Genomic DNA, 18,700 nt, shown 5'->3' with positions numbered 1-18,700 from the left:
CTATGAGTTAGCTTTTTTGTCAGTGCCATGTGGCAGACATACATGCCCTTAGGGCATGTATGTGTGCCACATGTGCACACAAGCACGATTCAGGGGTGCAACAGGGTGTCAATGTGACACCCTGCCACCCTTGGATATGTTACCTCTATTACCGATTCGGTATTTACCGAATCGATAATAGTGAATGGCTTCCCATTCATTCCTATGGGCCTCCAGGCCCATAGGAATGAATGGGAATTACCGAATCGGTTAATACCGAATCGGTAATAGCAAATATTACCGATTCGTAAAATTTACAGAATTATTACCTACATACTATTTACCGATTTTCAAATACAGAATCGGTAAAATTCGGTATTTAAAAATCAGTAAATAGTGATTACCTACATATGGCCCGAAACCAGTTCTTTAATGGCTTTGCATCTGGTCCACAAAAGAGCTAGAACCATATAAAGTGTGCTTAAAGATAATCTACACAGACCTCCTACATCTAATATCTTCTGACTTGAACACATCAAACTTACCTTGACATCATTGGGCTTGAGAGACTTCTGGCACAATACTGGTTCTACTACCAAATCTTCACATATTAGTGCTAGAAACTGATTCTGAAATTGTGAGTGGGAGTGTTGGCAAAGATTTTCAACAATGGACTGGTTGACTAGCATTTTCCTATTGACTACATTTGATCCTAGATTTGAAGAATTTTTAGATTATATTACCCCAGCAAAAACAAGAGCTTTGTACATTAAAAGAAGGCTGGGAATTCTATAATTGGCCTATTTTACTAAAAAATGGAAGCCGGAAGCGATTACCTCAAAGGATTGTCCCACTTTTAGCCTAAGTGAGGAAAGTGACGATCCTATTGTGTTGTTTTTTTTGCTCTGCCTATCGAAAACAGAGATCTAGAGGGATTGTCCCCCTTTGCTGATTGTTGAGAATAAAATCGTGTAATGATGCATGTAGGATTGTAAATATGACAATAGCCCACGTGATATTTTTTCCATGGCCAAATATTTTGAATTAGTTTGGTACAAGAGGAAGCATTTTATAATTATGTAATATCACCTCATCTTGCACTTTAGTTGTCAGCTGGATGGCTGTTTTTTTTTAAATCAATTTTACTCTGTGTATTTTAGATATCTCAACACATATATATATATTGTAAATTTGTATTTTAGTACTTATGTATTTGCTGTTGGATTTTGCAACATAGACGTTGATCAAAAACTCTCTTTTTTTTAAAATATTTTTTATTTTATTTTCACCTGGTTCGGAACAGAGGATTTCACAGTAGTTTCACATCATTCTGTGTTTTGAGTTAAATGACCTTAGTTTTTACAAGAGTTTTGTTTAGGTACAGAAAAAGTTATAAGTAAAATCAGATATGTCTCATACATAAGTGAAAATTTTTACAGAAATTCATAAAATCAATAGCATAGAAACTAAAAATACAACAACATAATCAATTTTGTCAGACGGAGTTAGTCTTAACGTTATTCAATTTAATCTAAATCTCCCCAGATTTTCTCGAACTTCTTTTTTTTAATTTTTTTTTTTTAAAACCTTTATTCGAGTAAGCAAGAAGGTACAAAGATGGGCCTACAACCACACGGGCCAGCCGCTAAAAAGGAGTAGACACATATCATTTATGCCCGCAGAGGTAACAGTCAATCTACAATGCTATACTCCACATTATATACAGAGCAAAAAACAGGTTTTATGTATATAAAAGAACAAACATACAAAAAGGCGAGAGTGTATCACTGAAGGTCAGCCCAAGGGACGCAAGGGGGGGACAGCAAAGGAAGTGCAGTAGCAAAATTCTAAGCACTAAGGAGTTCGGAGGGGGGTGGGGGGGGGAAGGGGCGCAGAGATCAGGAAGAAGAAGGGGGGAGAGCCGGAAGCTCCAGCTCAGTCCCTATATGAAGATTCCGAGAACGCTAGCCTAAGGAGACAGGGTAACCTCAATAGTGTCCACAAGGGGAGGAGTACAAATGTCGCCACGGTATTCATTCCATTGACCCCACACCTTCACCCATGCCCCGGGTCTGCCCCTGGCCACATAGACGGTTTTCTCACGGAACATGGACCAGTCCATGTTATCCTCCCATTGCGAGAGGGCAGGGGGCCTGGAGGCCCCCCAGAGTTGCGCAATATCTCGCTTCGCAATCATATAGCCCAGGGTGGCCCACCTAGTTTGCGCCACCGAATAGTCAGTGGGCTCCCAAACATTCAAAAGACAGCGACGAGGTTCCGGACGCAAGGACATCCCTGTCACCACAGTCATCAGATCAAGCACAGCCACCCAGTAAGCAGCCACCAACGGGCACTCCCAAAGAATATGCAGGAAAGTAGCACGCAAACCACATCCACGCTTACACAGTCCATCGGAGGAAAAGCCCATCACCATCAGTCGCGGTCCCGTCACGTACACCCGATGAAGGATCTTCAATTGGACCAGACGGAGTCGAGCCGGGATAGCCACCTCCTTCGGGGAGGAGAGGGCCGACTGCCAGTCCTCATCATCAAGTTCCAACCCATCTCCCACCCACTGTTCCCGAAGTCGGGCCAATAAGTCAGTCCGATTGTTAATCAACTTCTTATAAATCAGGGAGATAGTGCTATCAGGAAGATATTCGTCAAGGATACGGTCTTCAAGGGGGGAAGAGTCAGGCGGAATCTCACCAGGAGCAAATACCGAAACCAAAGCGTGCCTGACCTGTAAATAACGAAAGAACTCCCGACTACTCAGGCCGTAGTCAGCCTGGAGGGCCTGAAACGGGCGCACAGAACCCTTAAAGTACACATCCCCCACCTTAGAGATCCCAATCAAGCCCCAACGGTCAAAACCCTTGGAGGACCAAAGACCGCCCAGACGTTCTGAAGCATAAAGCGGCGTCGCCAACGTCAAGCGATCCTCCCAGCCCAGGCTTACATTCGCGGCACGCCACACCGACAAAGCAATCAAAGTAGGTCCCACAAGATGGCGCCCAGCGGAGCGAGAATAGAGCACTCTATTAAAGTCACCTCCCGGAAGCTGAAGTTTATCCATCTCAAACGCCGGATTACGACCTGGCGAGAACATAGCGTGATTAATAGCGGACAGATGGGAAGCCCAGTAGTATCTCTTAACGTCGGGGAGCGCCATGCCCCCATCATACCACGGGATGGAAAGTTTCGCGAGAGCAATGCGCGGTCGCCCATCCCAAATAAATTGCCTCTGAAGGCTCTCAATCTCCCGAAAATAGGCCTTAGGGATGGGATCGTAATAATTCTGGAGAGCGTAGAGAAACCGCGGTAGTGACATCATCTTAAACAGGGCCGCCCGACCCAGGGGAGACAAGGGAAGTTTGCGCCAACGGGCAACGTCCAAACGGAGCCTAAGCAACGGGGGAAGGAGATTACGATCGAAACGAAGGGACGGGTCCAGGGTAACAAAAACCCCCAAGTATTTGAAGCCATCCCGGACCACTTGAAGAGGAAGTCTACTCGGCAACGGAGGCAAGATACCAGATAAAACGTATACACAGGACTTGGACCAGTTGATGACGAGGCCTGAGTTAGCGCCAAAGGATGCAAGAACGTCAAATAAAACAGATAAAGACTTGCGAGGGGAAGTAAGATACAAGAGGATATCGTCAGCATAAAGCGAGACGCGGTCTTCGAAGTCCGGGGCCCAACGAATCCCTTTGAGGGATGGTTCCCAACGGAGCCAGGCCGCCAGCGGTTCAAGAGCGAGCGCAAACAACAGAGGGGACAAGGGGCAACCCTGACGGGTACCCCTGCCCAAGGAGAAGGGAGCAGACACTCTACCGTTCACTACAACTTGTGCCAGAGGTTCCGCGTACAATAGTCTAACCCAGCTAATAAACTCGCACCCGAATCCGAATTTCTCAAGAGTCGCCCATAGATAGGGCCATTCCACAGTGTCAAAGGCCATGGAGGCATCCAGGGACGCCAAAATGGCCGGCTCAGTCAAAAGCCCCGCCCTCGCCAGCACGCCGTGGAGGCGACGTAAATTCAGAGCAGTGTTTCGATGCGGGATAAAGCCAGACTGATCCGGATGGACCAAATCCCCAAGAACCGAAAGGAGACGGGTCGCCAAAAGTTTAGCCAACACCTTAGGTTCAACATTTAATAGGGATATGGGCCTATACGAGGAACAGAGGTCACGCGGTTTACCCTCTTTGGGGATGACAACAATTGTCGCCAGACGCTGATCATAAGGAAGTATGTTCCGCTCACGAGATTCTAGAAACATGGCGCGAAGATACGGCGCCACCTTATCGGGGCGCAACTTGTACAACTCAATAGGCAAACCGTTCGGGCCCAATGCTTTGCCCGAACGGAGCGAACGAACTGCAGTGGCTATCTCATCATTCGTAAAAGGGGAGTCCAAAGCAATACGGTCCAAGTCGGTGACACAGGGCAAAGTGATATCACGTAGAAGAAGGCGGGAGTCGGCAACATCCCTTACAGACACGGGAGCATACACCACACGGAAGTATTCCGCAAAACGATCAACAATGGCAGTCGGATCAATCACATTCTCACCACTCGCAGACTGAATGACGGGCACCACACGATTAACTCTTTCTTTCTTGTCCAACCACGCTAGGAGTTTGCCCGCTTTATCACCCACATCATACAATCTGCCCTGCTGCTCACGAAACATCACCTTTGCAGCGTCAGTGACCAAGGATTTGTATGCAAACTGTTTCAGACCCAGGGCATGGAGTTTCTCAGGCGTGACGCCAGACTCCAACTCGTCCTCCAAAGCAGAAATCTCCCCCTCGAGGTCCACCACCTCCCTCCTCCCAGCCTTCTTAGCCTCAACAATCAGGGAAAGGGCCTGTCCACGAATCACAGTTTTAAATGCCTCCCACAGGGACACAGCCGAAGAGACCGACCCCTCGTTTTCCAGGAAATATGCATCCATGGACTTGAGCAAGAGGGTACGAGTCTCAGGGGAGGAAAGATACCAAGGGTTAATGGGAGCCACTCGGCCCGCCGCCTCTACCCCAACCTCGAAACGAAGCCAGAGCGGCGAGTGATCAGAAATACCCCTTGGCAAATGTAAAATCTCACGAACCGCCGATGAGTGGGCGGCGGGCATCAGGAAATAATCCAGCCGAGACAGACTGCCATGAGCCCCAGAATGGAAGGTGTATTGGAGCTGAGTAGGATGCAACAGTCGCCAGCAGTCCACAAGGCCAAAGGTATCTAGAAACCCACCCAACCACTGCTGAGCCTGCGGGGTATCTCTAGGGGGATGGCGATCGTGAAGGCCGGAAAGCACCGAGTTAAAATCACCGGCCAGAAAGAGAGTACTATCAGGGAGATCTAACAAAACACGGCCCAAATCAGTAAAAGTAGAAGCCTGCAAACCCGGGGGAACATAAACATTGAAGAGAGATAGGGTGCGGCCCTCATATCTACCCACCAAGACAGTATATCTCCCACGATCATCGTGAATCACCTCATCTATCGCCAGGGGAAGGGAGGTTCGAACAAGAATACCCACACCCCTAGATCCGGAGGTGAACCCCGAGTGCGCCACAAGGCGGTAGCCCCATCTATTCATTGCATAACAAACATTACCAATCAAATGGGTTTCTTGCATAAAAACAATGTCCGGTGACAGACGTCGTATACATTTTAAGACAACACTGCGCTTAATACGATCTCCCAGGCCATTAACGTTCCAGGAAAGAAATTTCAACCCTCTACCCCCCATCCCAGCCGCCCGAGCCAAGACCCCTCGTCTATGAGCTAGACATCAGAAACAGCAGCAGACACAGGAGCAACTCGCCTTGAAAACAACACACAGAAAAGAAAAAACTTCCCAACCCCCTCCCCCAAACTGAAGAGAAACACCCCCCACCCTGCACCCCTGCAAAAAGCTAAAGAGCCACCCCAACCTGCAGTGTGCCTTGCGCCCAAGAACCCCTATTCTACACAAAGACCCCGGAGGAGGAAAGGTCTCCGGTCCACCCTCCCCCCGACCTCAGCAAGAACAAAAATAACTAATGAAAGACAAAATAATCACAATGTAGAGGGACGTCGGCCAACACTCCTGACAGTGTATTCAAAATAAGACATAAGAGCCGAACAGTTAGATCTCCGCACCACCTTCGGCACCACCCGGGTGAGCGGCGGAGTCAGTCTCAGGAGGACGATCAGGCAACGAGTCCAGCCAGTCATTAACAACATCTGGCCGATCAAAGAAAAGGGTACGTTCATTGTATTCGACCCGAAGTCTGGTGGGAAAGAGCATGGCGTAACGTAGGCCCCGATCCCGAAGACGTTTCTTGGCACCACGAAACTCCATACGTTGTCTCTGAACCTGTTGAGAAAAGTCCGGGTAAAAGTTCACCGTAGCATTCTCAAAGGCCACCGGGCCCTTCACCCGCGAGGCCTGCAGGATAGCGTCCCGGTCTCTATAATGAAAAAGCTTCGCTACAATGGGTCTCGGCGGGGCTCCCGGCTTGACTTTGCCCCCTGGAACACGATGTGCGCGTTCCACCGTGAAAAATTTTGTAAGACCAGAAGGGGCCAGATGGTTCAAGACCAGATCCTCAACCAGGAGATCCACCGAGTGGGGTTCAGGGTTCTCCGGTACACCAACCAGGCGAACATTGCAGCGACGCGCCCTATTTTCAAAATCCTCCAGGCGACGGGTCATGAAGTCGTTCCCCCGACGGAGATTTCCGATCTCTGTCTGGAGCTCCGAGACGTCCTTCGTAAGGCTAGACGATTTAATATCCAATGATTGTACCCTCTCATTCGTCTTGCCGAGATCAGCACGAATCAGATTCACCTCAATAGCCACGGTGTCAAGTTTATGGGCCAAGGCCTCGTACTGTAGGCCGATGGATTCCCTCACACCCGAGATGGCGCCCATGATATCCTGTAGGGAGGGCTCCGCCGACTCTTCCAAAACTCGTTCGGTTGCTATACTGGAACCAGGCAGGGCAGCTCCGGGGGACCCCTTAGAATGGGTATAACGGTCCATGACATTCGATTGAACCGGAGCTCCGCGCAGAGGTGTTTTCGTCTTGCGCGTCTCTCTGTCCCCTCTGCCCGCCATTTTGAAGATGCGTCACAGGACAAGCCACCAGAGTCGACGGGCCCGACACCCAAAGTACAGGATCAAAAGTACACTAAAAAGGGGCACAACTCGGGTAGAGGTCGCCAGGCCAGCAAATAGGTCGCATGAAAGTCCAACAGCCGATCTGCCTCCAAGTCTCAGCGGCAACACGACATCCACACCCGTGGCCCAAGTCGGAACAGAATCGAAACCGAAACTTAGGAAGGGGGGACCCACAAGGCCAGATCTCCTGCCGTTGTTGTTCAATTGCAGGACGGCTACAGAACCGCACCCCGTCCCGGGCGCACCTCAAGGGCGGAGCCCAAAAGTTCAGAGCATCATTTCTCAGGATTACGAGATCCAAATCAATTTCCGAAAAGTGCCAGGGTAATCAGCCAAACGTCCCCTACACGAATTCTTGCAAGAAATCAGGATTCAGCCAGGATAAAATGCCGGGAGCGGCGAGGGTCCGGAGAGCGCTGTGCTCACGCGGCCATCTCGGATGCCCGCCAAGCTCCTCCTCCTTTCTCGAACTTCTTAAGAGACCTAGTGCCTCTTAATTCCGCTAGAGTACCCTCCATTGTTTTAATTTCGATTGCTAGATACCACCAGTCCATGGCATTGGGTGTATTGGGGCTGATCCATGCCCTAGCTAATATTAGTTTAGCACATGAAATTAGTATTGATTGACGTTGATCAAAAACTCTCATTGGTTTCTTGTTTGTGATCATACTTATTGTAGATTTGTCTTTTACTGTCTGCATTATTTTTGATGGATTTTTATTACCCAATGTGACACTAAATAAATAAGACATACATAAACAAAATATAAAATATGTATTAACCTATCAAAGAATATATGTTATTAAGTATTTTATAATTAAATATTAAATAAGCACTGGTTGTGTATGTGTTTTAAATATTAATTTGTATTTATCATATTGTTAACTAAATGAAACAATTTAAATTAGTATAAGATAATTTCCTTAGGGGTTTTATTTCAATCTTTTGGGGGGTTATTTTAAGTCTGTACCGCCATTATTTTTGATGGGAGGTTGTTGCAGTAGCAGTAGTTGACCATGGGTAATGCTGAACTTACTACAAATGTGTAAAATACTATAAAAGTGTAGTTTGTAAATAACTAAATGTAGGAAACATACTTAACAGTAAGGGTGGGTATAACGCATAATTTACTGTAGCATAATTACTTGAAATTTCAGCACAATTGTATCACATTAAGTAGAAATATGTGGAGAGTAATCTTGCATTTATTGCAATGCAAAATGCACCTCTGCATCCAAATTGTACATTAGGATGCATTTAGCTGTATGAAAATATCGCTAAATGCTACAGAACATGAACAGCAGCAGCCCCTCAAGCTTGTGTACCTAAATGCTTCTGCAGTAGGACTTTTGCGCCTAATTACGCATAATTATGCAAACTAGCGCAATTGCATAATTCTCAGCAATGTTGCCTCAAATGAGTAACATGAAATTAATGAAATTTCTCTGATTACTCCGGTGTAAATAACATTTTTCACCAGTCCTACCCAAAAGTGTAAATTTACTCAAAAATGCAATTTGTAAATCAGGCCTTCTGAATAAAAGATCATCTTTAAGTCTATGTTGATTGGGAGTGGCTTACAGAGAACTTCACATTTCAACATGTACACCTTTAGCAGCTCAATGAATGCCTTCTAAATATTTTGTCAGTGACAAACATCTGTTGAAACAAGCTCATAAAGGGAATATGGGAGTGATGTGTTGACTAACTGCTACAATCACGTCAAAGAATGCAACATGCAGTTACTACAACACAATGAATATTTACTGTATCATTCATCTATTCTAAATACGAACCTGACCCTCTGCTTATACTTTTTACAGCAACATTTTCAACAATGGCTGCAAGTAATGACTCAGTTACAGAAAGCAGTAAATCAATGTAAGTATTACTTCCGAACTCAGAAAACGAATCAAAGAACATTAACTTGACATATCAACCAATCAGACTGAGCCATATTTAGAGACCACTTTGAACGGCGATGCAAGACATAAGGCACACCGCAGGGAAATTCACCTGGACTAACTCAGTATCAAGTATTGGGAAATGTATCTCACATTTTAAAAATAAATCAATGGATTTTAGTATTGATTATCAAGGAGCTAATTTTGTGACACTTTAATATCATAGCCAGAATATTGAGGACCAAAATATAGAAAGGTGAGTGCATACAGGAAAGTATAATGAAGGGACACTGATGTGGGGGTAGATATAAAAAATCTATACATACTTACCTGTCAATATTTTTGTCCTCAATACTTTGGATGATATTCCCATTCTCTTCTCGATATAAAGAATGTGCACCCAGTTTGTGCAGAGAAAGTCAGATATATACACTCTTTCATCATTCTGCATTTCCACACAGCAGATATTCTTGAACTTCTTGAGTAAAATAAACCTCCAAGTTCACACATAGGACAGGTGCAAGGATTTTACACGTTCCAAGAACAAATACAGCTATTAGGCATTGTCCTATTGTGCAACCAACCCCATCTATACTTTTTACATTCCCAGCCATATGACTGCTCCAACAAAGCTGGTAAAAACTCCAATTGAGGATAATATATGACCATCTCCCTGAGAGCACTATGGCCTCATTACGATGACGATAAGATTGCCCATCTGAGTGCCGTGGCCGCAGTCTGATTCTGACAGCTTTTACAATGCAATCGCTGATAAAGCGGTGGTCGCTGCTGCGGCTGAATATATCATTGTAAATGGGTACAAATGCACAGAAAACATGTGAAATTGTACATACATGGCTGAACTATGTCGGGGTCTAACTTGTGCACCATGTACCCCATTGCTGGAGTGTTTAGTTTAAGTTTAGTTTAAAAGAGCTTGTAAAGCGCCTGGTGACGCCTCCCGGCGTGTCCCCGCGCTGTGGAGAGAGTGAGAATTGAGGAGAGGAGCCTATCACAGATTAAAGAGGCAAGCCTTCAGTTTCTTCCTAAAGGAGGTCTCATTGCCCTCCAATCTGGTGTCCAAAGGCAGGAGGTTCCAGTGCTTCGCTGCCATCGTGCGGAAGGATCTGCCGCCCATTCTGGCCTTTTTAGGACGTGTAATTGTGAGCAGACCTGTCCCTTGGGATCTGAGGGTTCTGTTGGGTTCGTATAAAGAAGCCAGGTCCGACATATAGGCAGGTGCCTTATTATGGATGATCTTGTGACACCATAGCAGAGCTTTAAAAATGATCCTCTTCTTGATCGGCAGCCAATGGAGAGTTGCCAACGAGGGTCGTGAAGGGGCTCTACGGGGCAGTCTTAATACTAGGCGCGCGGCCGAGTTTTGTAGGACCTGTAATTTTTTTATATTTTTCTCTGAAGTGCCCAAGAGTAAAACATTCCCGTAATCAATCCGGGAAGTTATAAGTGCCTGCGTCATAGTCCGTCTGGAGTTGAGAGGCAACAAGTCCAGAGTGCGGTTGAGTGTCTTCATCACTCCGAAGCACTTGCCTACAGTTCTCTTTATATGGCTATCAAAAGATAGCTTATTGTCCACCCAGACTCCTAAATTCTTTGCCTCCCGACTAGGAGGGGGCAGGGGACCCAGGCAGGTGGGCCACCATTCTTTAGTCCAATTGGTCTCATTACCTCCAATAATGATGACCTCCGTTTTGGTTCCATTCAGTTTTAAACAGTGCTCTGTCATCCAAGAGGCCAGCCTGCTCATACAGTTATTAAAGTTGTCAGCTTCCCTGGAGGGGGCTTGCGTCAAAGATATTAAGAGTTGCGTATCGTCGGCGTAAGAGACAAGCTCCACGCCGAACGATTGCACCACCTCTGCCAGGGGGGCCATGTATAGATTAAACAGGGTGGGACTCAGGGCCGAGCCCTGAGGCACCCCCTGTTCAAGCACTACGCTGTCTGAGAGGGACGTCCCTCTTTGGACTTGGAAACTTCTATCGATCAAAAAGGCTTTCAGCCACCCCAGTGCCTTGTTGGTTACTCCGGCTTTGTTTAGACACTGTAGCAAGATGGAATGTGCTACAGTGTCAAACGCGGCACTGAGGTCGAGCATGATGAGGGCCATGGTCTTGCCCTCATCTGCTCCCTCTCGTAGGGTTTCAGTGGCCCTAAGGAGAGCCGTTTCCGTTGAAAAATTGGATCTGAAACCCGACTGGGATTTATGGAAGACATCGTGTTCTTCAAGGTGTTCCATGAGTTGGATGTTAGCAATTTTCTCGGCTAGCTTAGCTAAATATGGTAGCAGAGAAATTGGCCGGAGGTTGTCCATAATGTCTTGGCTGACATTCGGCTTTTTTTTGATCGGTAGTACAACTGCCTGTTTCCAATCCGCCGGCAGGCAAGCTGTGGAGAATGAGATCTGGAGTAGATGTCTGTAATAAGGTTCTAAAGCAGGGAAGGCTTCAGCTAAAATTTTCGGAGGCGCCGGGTCTCGGGGAGAGCCCGATTTGATTTTATTACACAATTGAGACAGGACTTCGTACAGGGGAACTTCAAAAGATTTAAGGCACTTTAAAGTTTTAATAAGACAGTCATTTTCTGTGAAGTCAGAAGCCGACTCTACATGATTGGAAAAGCTTGTATATATTTTGTTGATTTTGCCTGAGAAGTATTGTGCAACTTCATTACATGATTCCACAGAATCGTTTTGAGTAGAGGCATTCGTATCCACTACAGATATTTCTTTATAAATCAGGAACAGTTCCTTCGAGGAATTACCTGCTTCCATTATACGAGAGTGATAGTGCTCTGCCTTGGCCAAACGTACAGATTTGTAGTATTCTCTTTGTGAGTTTTTGTACTTCATTTTAGTTTCTGCACAGAAATTCTGGCGCCAAGCTCTCTCAAGTTTTTTGCAAGTTGTTTTCATGGTCTGGAGTTCTAGGCTAAACCAGGGAGCAGCTTTTTTTAATCTCCTGGCATTGGTCATGCTACGACTGGGGGCAGTAGCATCAAGGGCCTTGGTTACAATATTATTTAGGTTGTTACTAGCTGCTTCACAATCTTCCCCTTTAGGAGGGCCTTCCTCCTGAATGATTTGAATAAAGGATTCTATTGAAAAGCTCTTCCATTTTCTGCGTTTATATCGCAGAGATTGATGTTGGAAGTGCTCAGTTCTATCCAATTGAATCGTAATCGGAATGATGTAGTGATCCGACCAAGGTATGGGCAGGGGCTCTAAGGTGTGAACTCCCTGCCAGTTACCGAAGATAGGATCCAGTAAATGACCTAATTGATGAGATGGTTCCTTGTTTTTCATTTCAAGTTGAACCGAAAGAAGCTCCGTTCGAATCTCTGTGGCATCATTGTCTAGTGGATCTTCAAAATGAGCATTGAGATCACCCAGCACTAGAAGTCTCGATTTTCTAAGTGCTAAGTGAGTAATGGCTTCCATTAAGGTAGAAGTAAAATCATACATTCTGCCAGGTGGACGATATATCAGAATGCCTGATAGGGAGTGATTGGGGCCGGTATTTATTGTAAAGGATCCAGCTTCACTATGATCGATCTGTATAGGAGCTAAGGAGCAAACTAGAGGGGATTTCGTAGCTATGGCAATGCCTCCCCCCCTACCGTCTTTTCTATCCAATCTAGAGAGGGAGTATCCGTGGGGCAAGGCTTGGATAATGTCAGGGTCTGAATACGCATCTAACCATGTCTCCGTCAAGAAAAGAATGTTGAGGTTTTGGTCCTCAAGTAGATGAAAAATTTCTAAGGCGTGCTCGCGGAGAGATCTGCAATTGAGTAGAGCTGCTTTCATGGTATGACCCATGTTTATTTTTGGAGTTTGAAGCATGGGTACAAAGGTACACCCTGTACATTTCCTTACCGATAGAGCGGTCATGGCATGTTTACAGGCTGCAATGTGCAGGGTGTATGAGAATGTGCACAGTCCAGTCAATGTGGACACATACCACTGAGGAACTTACCTGGAATCTGGCACCCACAGGATCGCAGACATCGGGGTTCAGATGCCCAGGTGTCGGGGGGACCTGCAGAAAGGGATCCATGGCAGAGACTGATGGATAGGAGCAGATTTACGGGAGTATGCATCCCAAATCCTTAGTTTCTGACAACTCGAGCCGAGAAGTTGGACCATCACATTCAGGCTGTCGGAACCCTACATGTACAGTCCATTTGCTGCTGTTTCTCTCTGACCACAAACATGGCGGTCGTAGAAGCATTTTTAGAGATGGCGGTCTTTTAGTGGTCAGTCTGAGTACTGGATGCATGCATCATATTCCGGCTGTCAGACCGACCGCTGCCGATGACACCGCTGCAGTCCGACAGCCACCCACTGGACCTCGGATGGCAGTCTGACCAGCATCTTAATGACAGAAATACTTTCTCTTATCTATTTGATCTGTGAATGGAACCCTAGACGTAACAGTACCAAAGAGATTACTCATTCCCCAAGTGGAAAAGTGTGTGAGAATTATATATAAGTTGAAGCTACTTTTATGCTATGTTATGTTACATCTATTTATAAAGTGCACTGTCAACCTACGGGTATCCTTGTACTGTATTACGTGATTACAAGTTCTGACACACATTCCTGAACAAGTAGTAATTGCTGGGTAGCATCCTGTGATCTGATTTACTCTTTTGGAAAGAGACAAGTCTTAAGTCTCTTTCTGAACTGTAATAGATCTTCTGTCTGTCTTAGAGTTGGAGGGAGCTCATTCCAGAGTTGAGCTGCTTCAATGCTGAAAGCTTTTCCTCCAAATCTCGTTGTTTTCAACCTGGACTTGCTTACAAGGTTGGCTGATGAAGATTGTATGCTTCTTGTCGGGGCATACCATTTAAATGTGTTTTATAGCGGGATAAGCCCAAGACCGTGTAGTGCCCTAAACATGATACAGAGTTATTTGAACTGTGTCCTCTGGGTCAAAGGGGGCCAGTGGAGCTCCCTTAGAGACATGGGTGCAGATGACCTGTGTGGTCTGTTTAACCCATTTACCGCGGCCGCAATTCCGCCACGGTGCGGCGGGTTTAATGAGTGGGCGAAAGTAGTGCGCGCGACAGCCTTTGGCCGACAGACACACGCAAGGGGTTAAGACCAGCTTTACAGCCATTGTTTGGAGTCTCTTAATCAAAAAGTTTGGGGCACCTAATAACAGAGCATTACAGTAATCTAATTGGCTCAGGATGACACTTCTTACCACTAGGGCTCTATCCGAGACAGGGATCATTGGAAGAAACTTTCGTAGTGCTCTGATGAGGGAAAAACGAGTCCCCGTAGTTTTATTCACTTGGGCTTCTAGGCTAAGTATATTGTCAAAAACTACACGCAGATTACGGACTGTCATTGAGGGTATTGGGGGCTTATCTGAGCGAATGGACCAATAATTGGTTGGGAGGGGGAGAGGAATTTTCGTTGCCATGCAGCATAAGATCTCCGTTTTGTCACTGTTAAACTGCAGGGAATTATCTTTCACTTTATATGACTTGATGATTGAGATCAGTGGGCTCATTTAGATATTAAACAATTTTGGACTAATTGCTGATCCCTGTGGGACACTTTGTTTAATGTTTCCGAATTCAGATTGGAAGGGGGTAGGTCCACAGCCTGTTGTCTATTAGACAGGTAGGACTGGAGCCACTTTGCTACCGTACCTCCCACTCCAAATGCAGTGAGCCTATTCATGCGAGTTCTATGATTGACCGTTTTGAATGTGGCAGACATGTGCAGTAGGATCAGTTTGGCTGATTTTCCTTTGTCTGCTCACATTCTAAGTTCATCCATCAATGTTAGTAGGACGGTTTCGGTTCCATTTCCCTGTCAACAGCCAAATTATTCATCTTCCAATCTGTGATTGGTTTCAAGAAAGATAGAGAGTGTTTTGCAGAAAATTGTTCTATTATTTTCACTGGGTAAGGTAGAAGGGATATAGGCCTATAGTTTTTGGGGGACAGGGGGTCTTAGGTAGGTTTCTTCAAAAGTGGCATACCTATTGCCTGTTTCCATAGTGTTGGTACTACTCCACTATTCAAGGATTGGCAGCATATCTTCCAAAGTTGTGGGAAAAGTTCCTTCTTCAATTCTTTCTACACTGAGTGGGGTAATGGATCCAGCGTGGACACTGAGGACACACTCAAGGCTAACTTGTTAAAGCCATCCTCTGCTAGAGTCTCAAAATGTTCCAGTGGCTCTGTCTTATCCTTATCCACTTTGTCATTCCTCTGAACCAGTGATGGCCTCTTAGACGATCTAGTCTGGTCAGGCTCTACTGATTGATCTGTATTGCTCATCAAGGATTTTACTGATTTTCTCCTTAACCCCTTCCGTGCGGCCGCGATTCCCCCCGTGTGCGGCAGCTGCACGAACAGGGCGGGGCCGTGACGAACCCCAGCCGTCATCAGCACACGAGCACCGTGGAGCGTGACGGCTGGGGTTCGTCACCAGCATGGAAGGGGTTAAAGAATACATCCAGACTATCACCTAGGCCTTGTGTGGTGGTGACCTTGTTTTTAAGGCAATCTGGTTTAGAGAGGTCATTCATTATTCTGAATATGCTTCTGGTGCTATTAGGTGCAGCCATAATAGCTCTGATATAGTATTTCTCTTTTCCTTTGGAAATCTCGATTTTATAATAACTCATGGCTTCTTCCAAAGCTATTTTATCCTCTTCTGCATAAAGTTTCCATAACTGTATAGTAGTCCACACTACTAGTTGGCATTCACAGAGCAGCTACGAGCTATACAAAATCTACACTGTAAAGAAGAAGGTTGAGAGAATAGACAGGAAAGAGGTAAGATAAAGAAGAAGAAAAATAAGAGCAGGGATTAAGAACCGTTGTTGAAATGTAACATACAGAGCATGTGCTTTGCAGTAAGGTAAATATATATGTGTTTATAGTGTATATGTACGTTGAGGCATTTGAGATATATCTTGCTAAATGTCTGTAAAGTTTTTTTTTGTTAAACATAACATAGCCTTTCTTTCTAAATATTTATATCAAAATACCAGATGTGCTCCGGTGGAAAGGGAGAGTATTTTTGTTCAGCACCAAAAACGTATGTGTCCTTAAGTGAAGGAAAAAGCTGAGCGAGTCGAAAAAACTTTACCACCATGCCTATCTCATCCTCGTTTTAGTCATTACTTATGAGACATGTCGCCTGCCTGCAGATCATTTACCGTCTCTCTCTTTGTTCCAGAAGTCCTTTTCTAAGTTCCACGCTCCCGCCGTTGACCGTACACTCACTTTATACTATACCCCTAACCCTGTGTATGTATTCAAAACAGGAGTGGCGCAATAATCCAGTGCATTTATGTGTGTACACAACAATGGTTTGCAGTGGTATTGAAATTACATCATTAGGGTACACTTGAGATATGCAACATTATTTCAAAAGTTGAATTAATCAAAGAGCTCTGGCAGCTGTTACTTAAAACGATGTAATGAATTCAACAAAGATATGAATACAAATAGATAAAGTCAAGGTGCTGAGTGCTCCAGGGTTCACACGAAGAGATTCTGTGGAAGAACATAAAAAATTGTTGAATTAAAAACGGGGAAATCGGATACAGTATGCAATAAAATGGATATTTTTAGCCTATAATCCTAAACGTTGAGGCTTAATTCATCATCTAATTAATCAAACATGTTGATGGCATTTCCACCTATAAAAATCAGATCATCCTCAGAGCAATTGATTATTTTGAGTCCAAGAAACGAGGCTGAGATGAAGACAAGTGTGGCAGCCTGTCAATGGTAAGGCCTTTCTAAACATACTCAAATGTAATAAGAACGTACAATTACAAATACATTAGACCCCAGTGATCTCTGTGTAGGGATCTCTCCTAAAACCTGAGAAGAATGCCACGGCTATCCTGGTCGGCAGCTACAAAGGCCTAAATGAAATTAAATGAGTAATAGGAGACTAACCGTCATGAGAATTGACTAAAGTAACTTAGACTTTATGCCTCAATCTGCTTCATCCTCGCTTCCTTAATTGCTTAGGAGGAGGACATACCAAAGAAATACTAACAGCTGTAGCATGGCAAACTCTTGAAAACAAAATAATCAAATCAGTGAACAAGAAATCAGGGAATCCAAAATCTCCAATCCAACCAAGGAAGCATGAAAAAGCCCATTAGACTTTAGGCATGGCCACTGTTAGACCTGTTGGAAACATTCCAGTAAGAAATAGAGAGTCCTAAGAGTACAGAACAGAGTTTTCACAGCCCTGGAAACACAACAAATGTCCGAAAAAAAGTGGGCCGAATCAGCGGAAACCTGCTTGGGCTTTTAGACTGCTACTGCGCCCTCACTAGTAGTATAAATGTGTGCATTCTTCAATAACAACGCTAAGCCTTCTTCTAATGGGAAATATTGGATTTATGTGTGCTAAATACCAACAATATACTGCTACTGGCTACCACCCTGGTTACAACTGTGCCCCTAAGAATGTTAGCACACAGACCCTCCAGAAAACTTAAAAAATGTATCTACATTATATATTTGCACATAAAGAAGATGAAATGCCATTGGCAGTTTAAGATTAGTAACATGAAACTAAACTAGTGAACTCAACACACAGTCGCAGTAAATCTAGCCTCTCAGCCTCGAAAGCATCAACGTCAGATGGGACAGCGGAAGACTTGTCAAATCTAGGGCCTCATCAAAGATGGACACTCTAACAATGTGTCCAATCTTGTGGAACCCTTCTCTCCTAAAGCACGCGGACTGAATTAAAGATTTTTCACTGTCAAAAAGTTTCCAAGTCTGATATAAAAAACTTTCAGTGATTTTAACCGCCAGTTTTTACCCAGGGTTAATCACTCACGAGTCTGTCATACATAAAGCCTAAGTCTCAGGCAACAGCATAGTTGACACCTCTTTCAATTTTTAGGTCGAGCCTGAGCCAGCGCGCATGCACTGCTCTGCGAGGCTTCTTGTAAGCATTGTAAAGTAACTCTGCGTGGGCCTGACTCCCCCCACGCATGGGGTTGGTTGTTGCCTGCGTCTTTTTGGAATCAACGCCGGTAAATGGCTATACAGGGGTGCATGTCCCACCTCTTTTGAAAAGCTACACTCCCACAGTGTTTTCCTTGCGGGAGCGAACAGCGGCACGCAGGGCAGCAGCTGCAGTGCCTCCTTGAGTGGCAGCTGCATTCTTCGTGGGTCAGGTTACTCTTTTCCGCCATGATTTCGCTTTAGCTTGTTTTACATGGGTTCCTTCTGCTCGCCCTGGGGGCTGAACCGAGACTCTCTGCTGCTGTAGCCGTTGCTTGTTTATTCATTCCACTTAAAACCCTGTGCTTTGGGGTTTCATTCTTAGAACTAGAATATGATAATTTTGTCCTGAAAACATCACTGTAACAGAAGCTCTCGTTAATTACTAGTTTTTAATTATTTATTCAATGGTTTATTATTGATAGACATTTACTACGCTAAACGTCGCAGCAATAAAAAAACATGTTGTACTAGCACAACTTTCCAGATTACATATCAGGCAAATGTCTAATAAAGTACTTCCAGCTCCCTTGTTGGGCTTTAAGGCACTCGACAAACAGAAGGGTTTACGTTAACAAACACTTCGAAAAGTCACATTTTTTAGGAAAGCCCCTTT

At 45.0% G+C, this 18,700-nt stretch overlaps 1 protein-coding gene across 1 annotated transcript in view; it reads left to right on the top strand.

Moving 5' to 3' along the window:
• LOC144823384 (interleukin-18-like) overlaps positions 1-18,700 on the top strand; it is a 311,324-nt gene that overhangs the window by 16,964 nt on the left and 275,660 nt on the right. Inside the window, exon 2 of the mRNA XM_078681847.1 lies at positions 8,980-9,037. Within this exon, the coding sequence (XP_078537973.1) occupies positions 8,994-9,037 (44 nt within the window). The 5' untranslated portion in view covers positions 8,980-8,993. The remainder of the gene's footprint in view (positions 1-8,979; positions 9,038-18,700) is intronic.

The sequence above is a fragment of the Lissotriton helveticus genome, chromosome 3_1, assembly GCF_964261635.1.
Source record: "Lissotriton helveticus chromosome 3_1, aLisHel1.1, whole genome shotgun sequence".
Lineage (NCBI taxonomy): Eukaryota > Metazoa > Chordata > Amphibia > Caudata > Salamandridae > Lissotriton > Lissotriton helveticus.
Note: the sequence above shows the minus strand (reverse complement) of the source record. Positions and strands in the feature narration are given on the sequence as shown.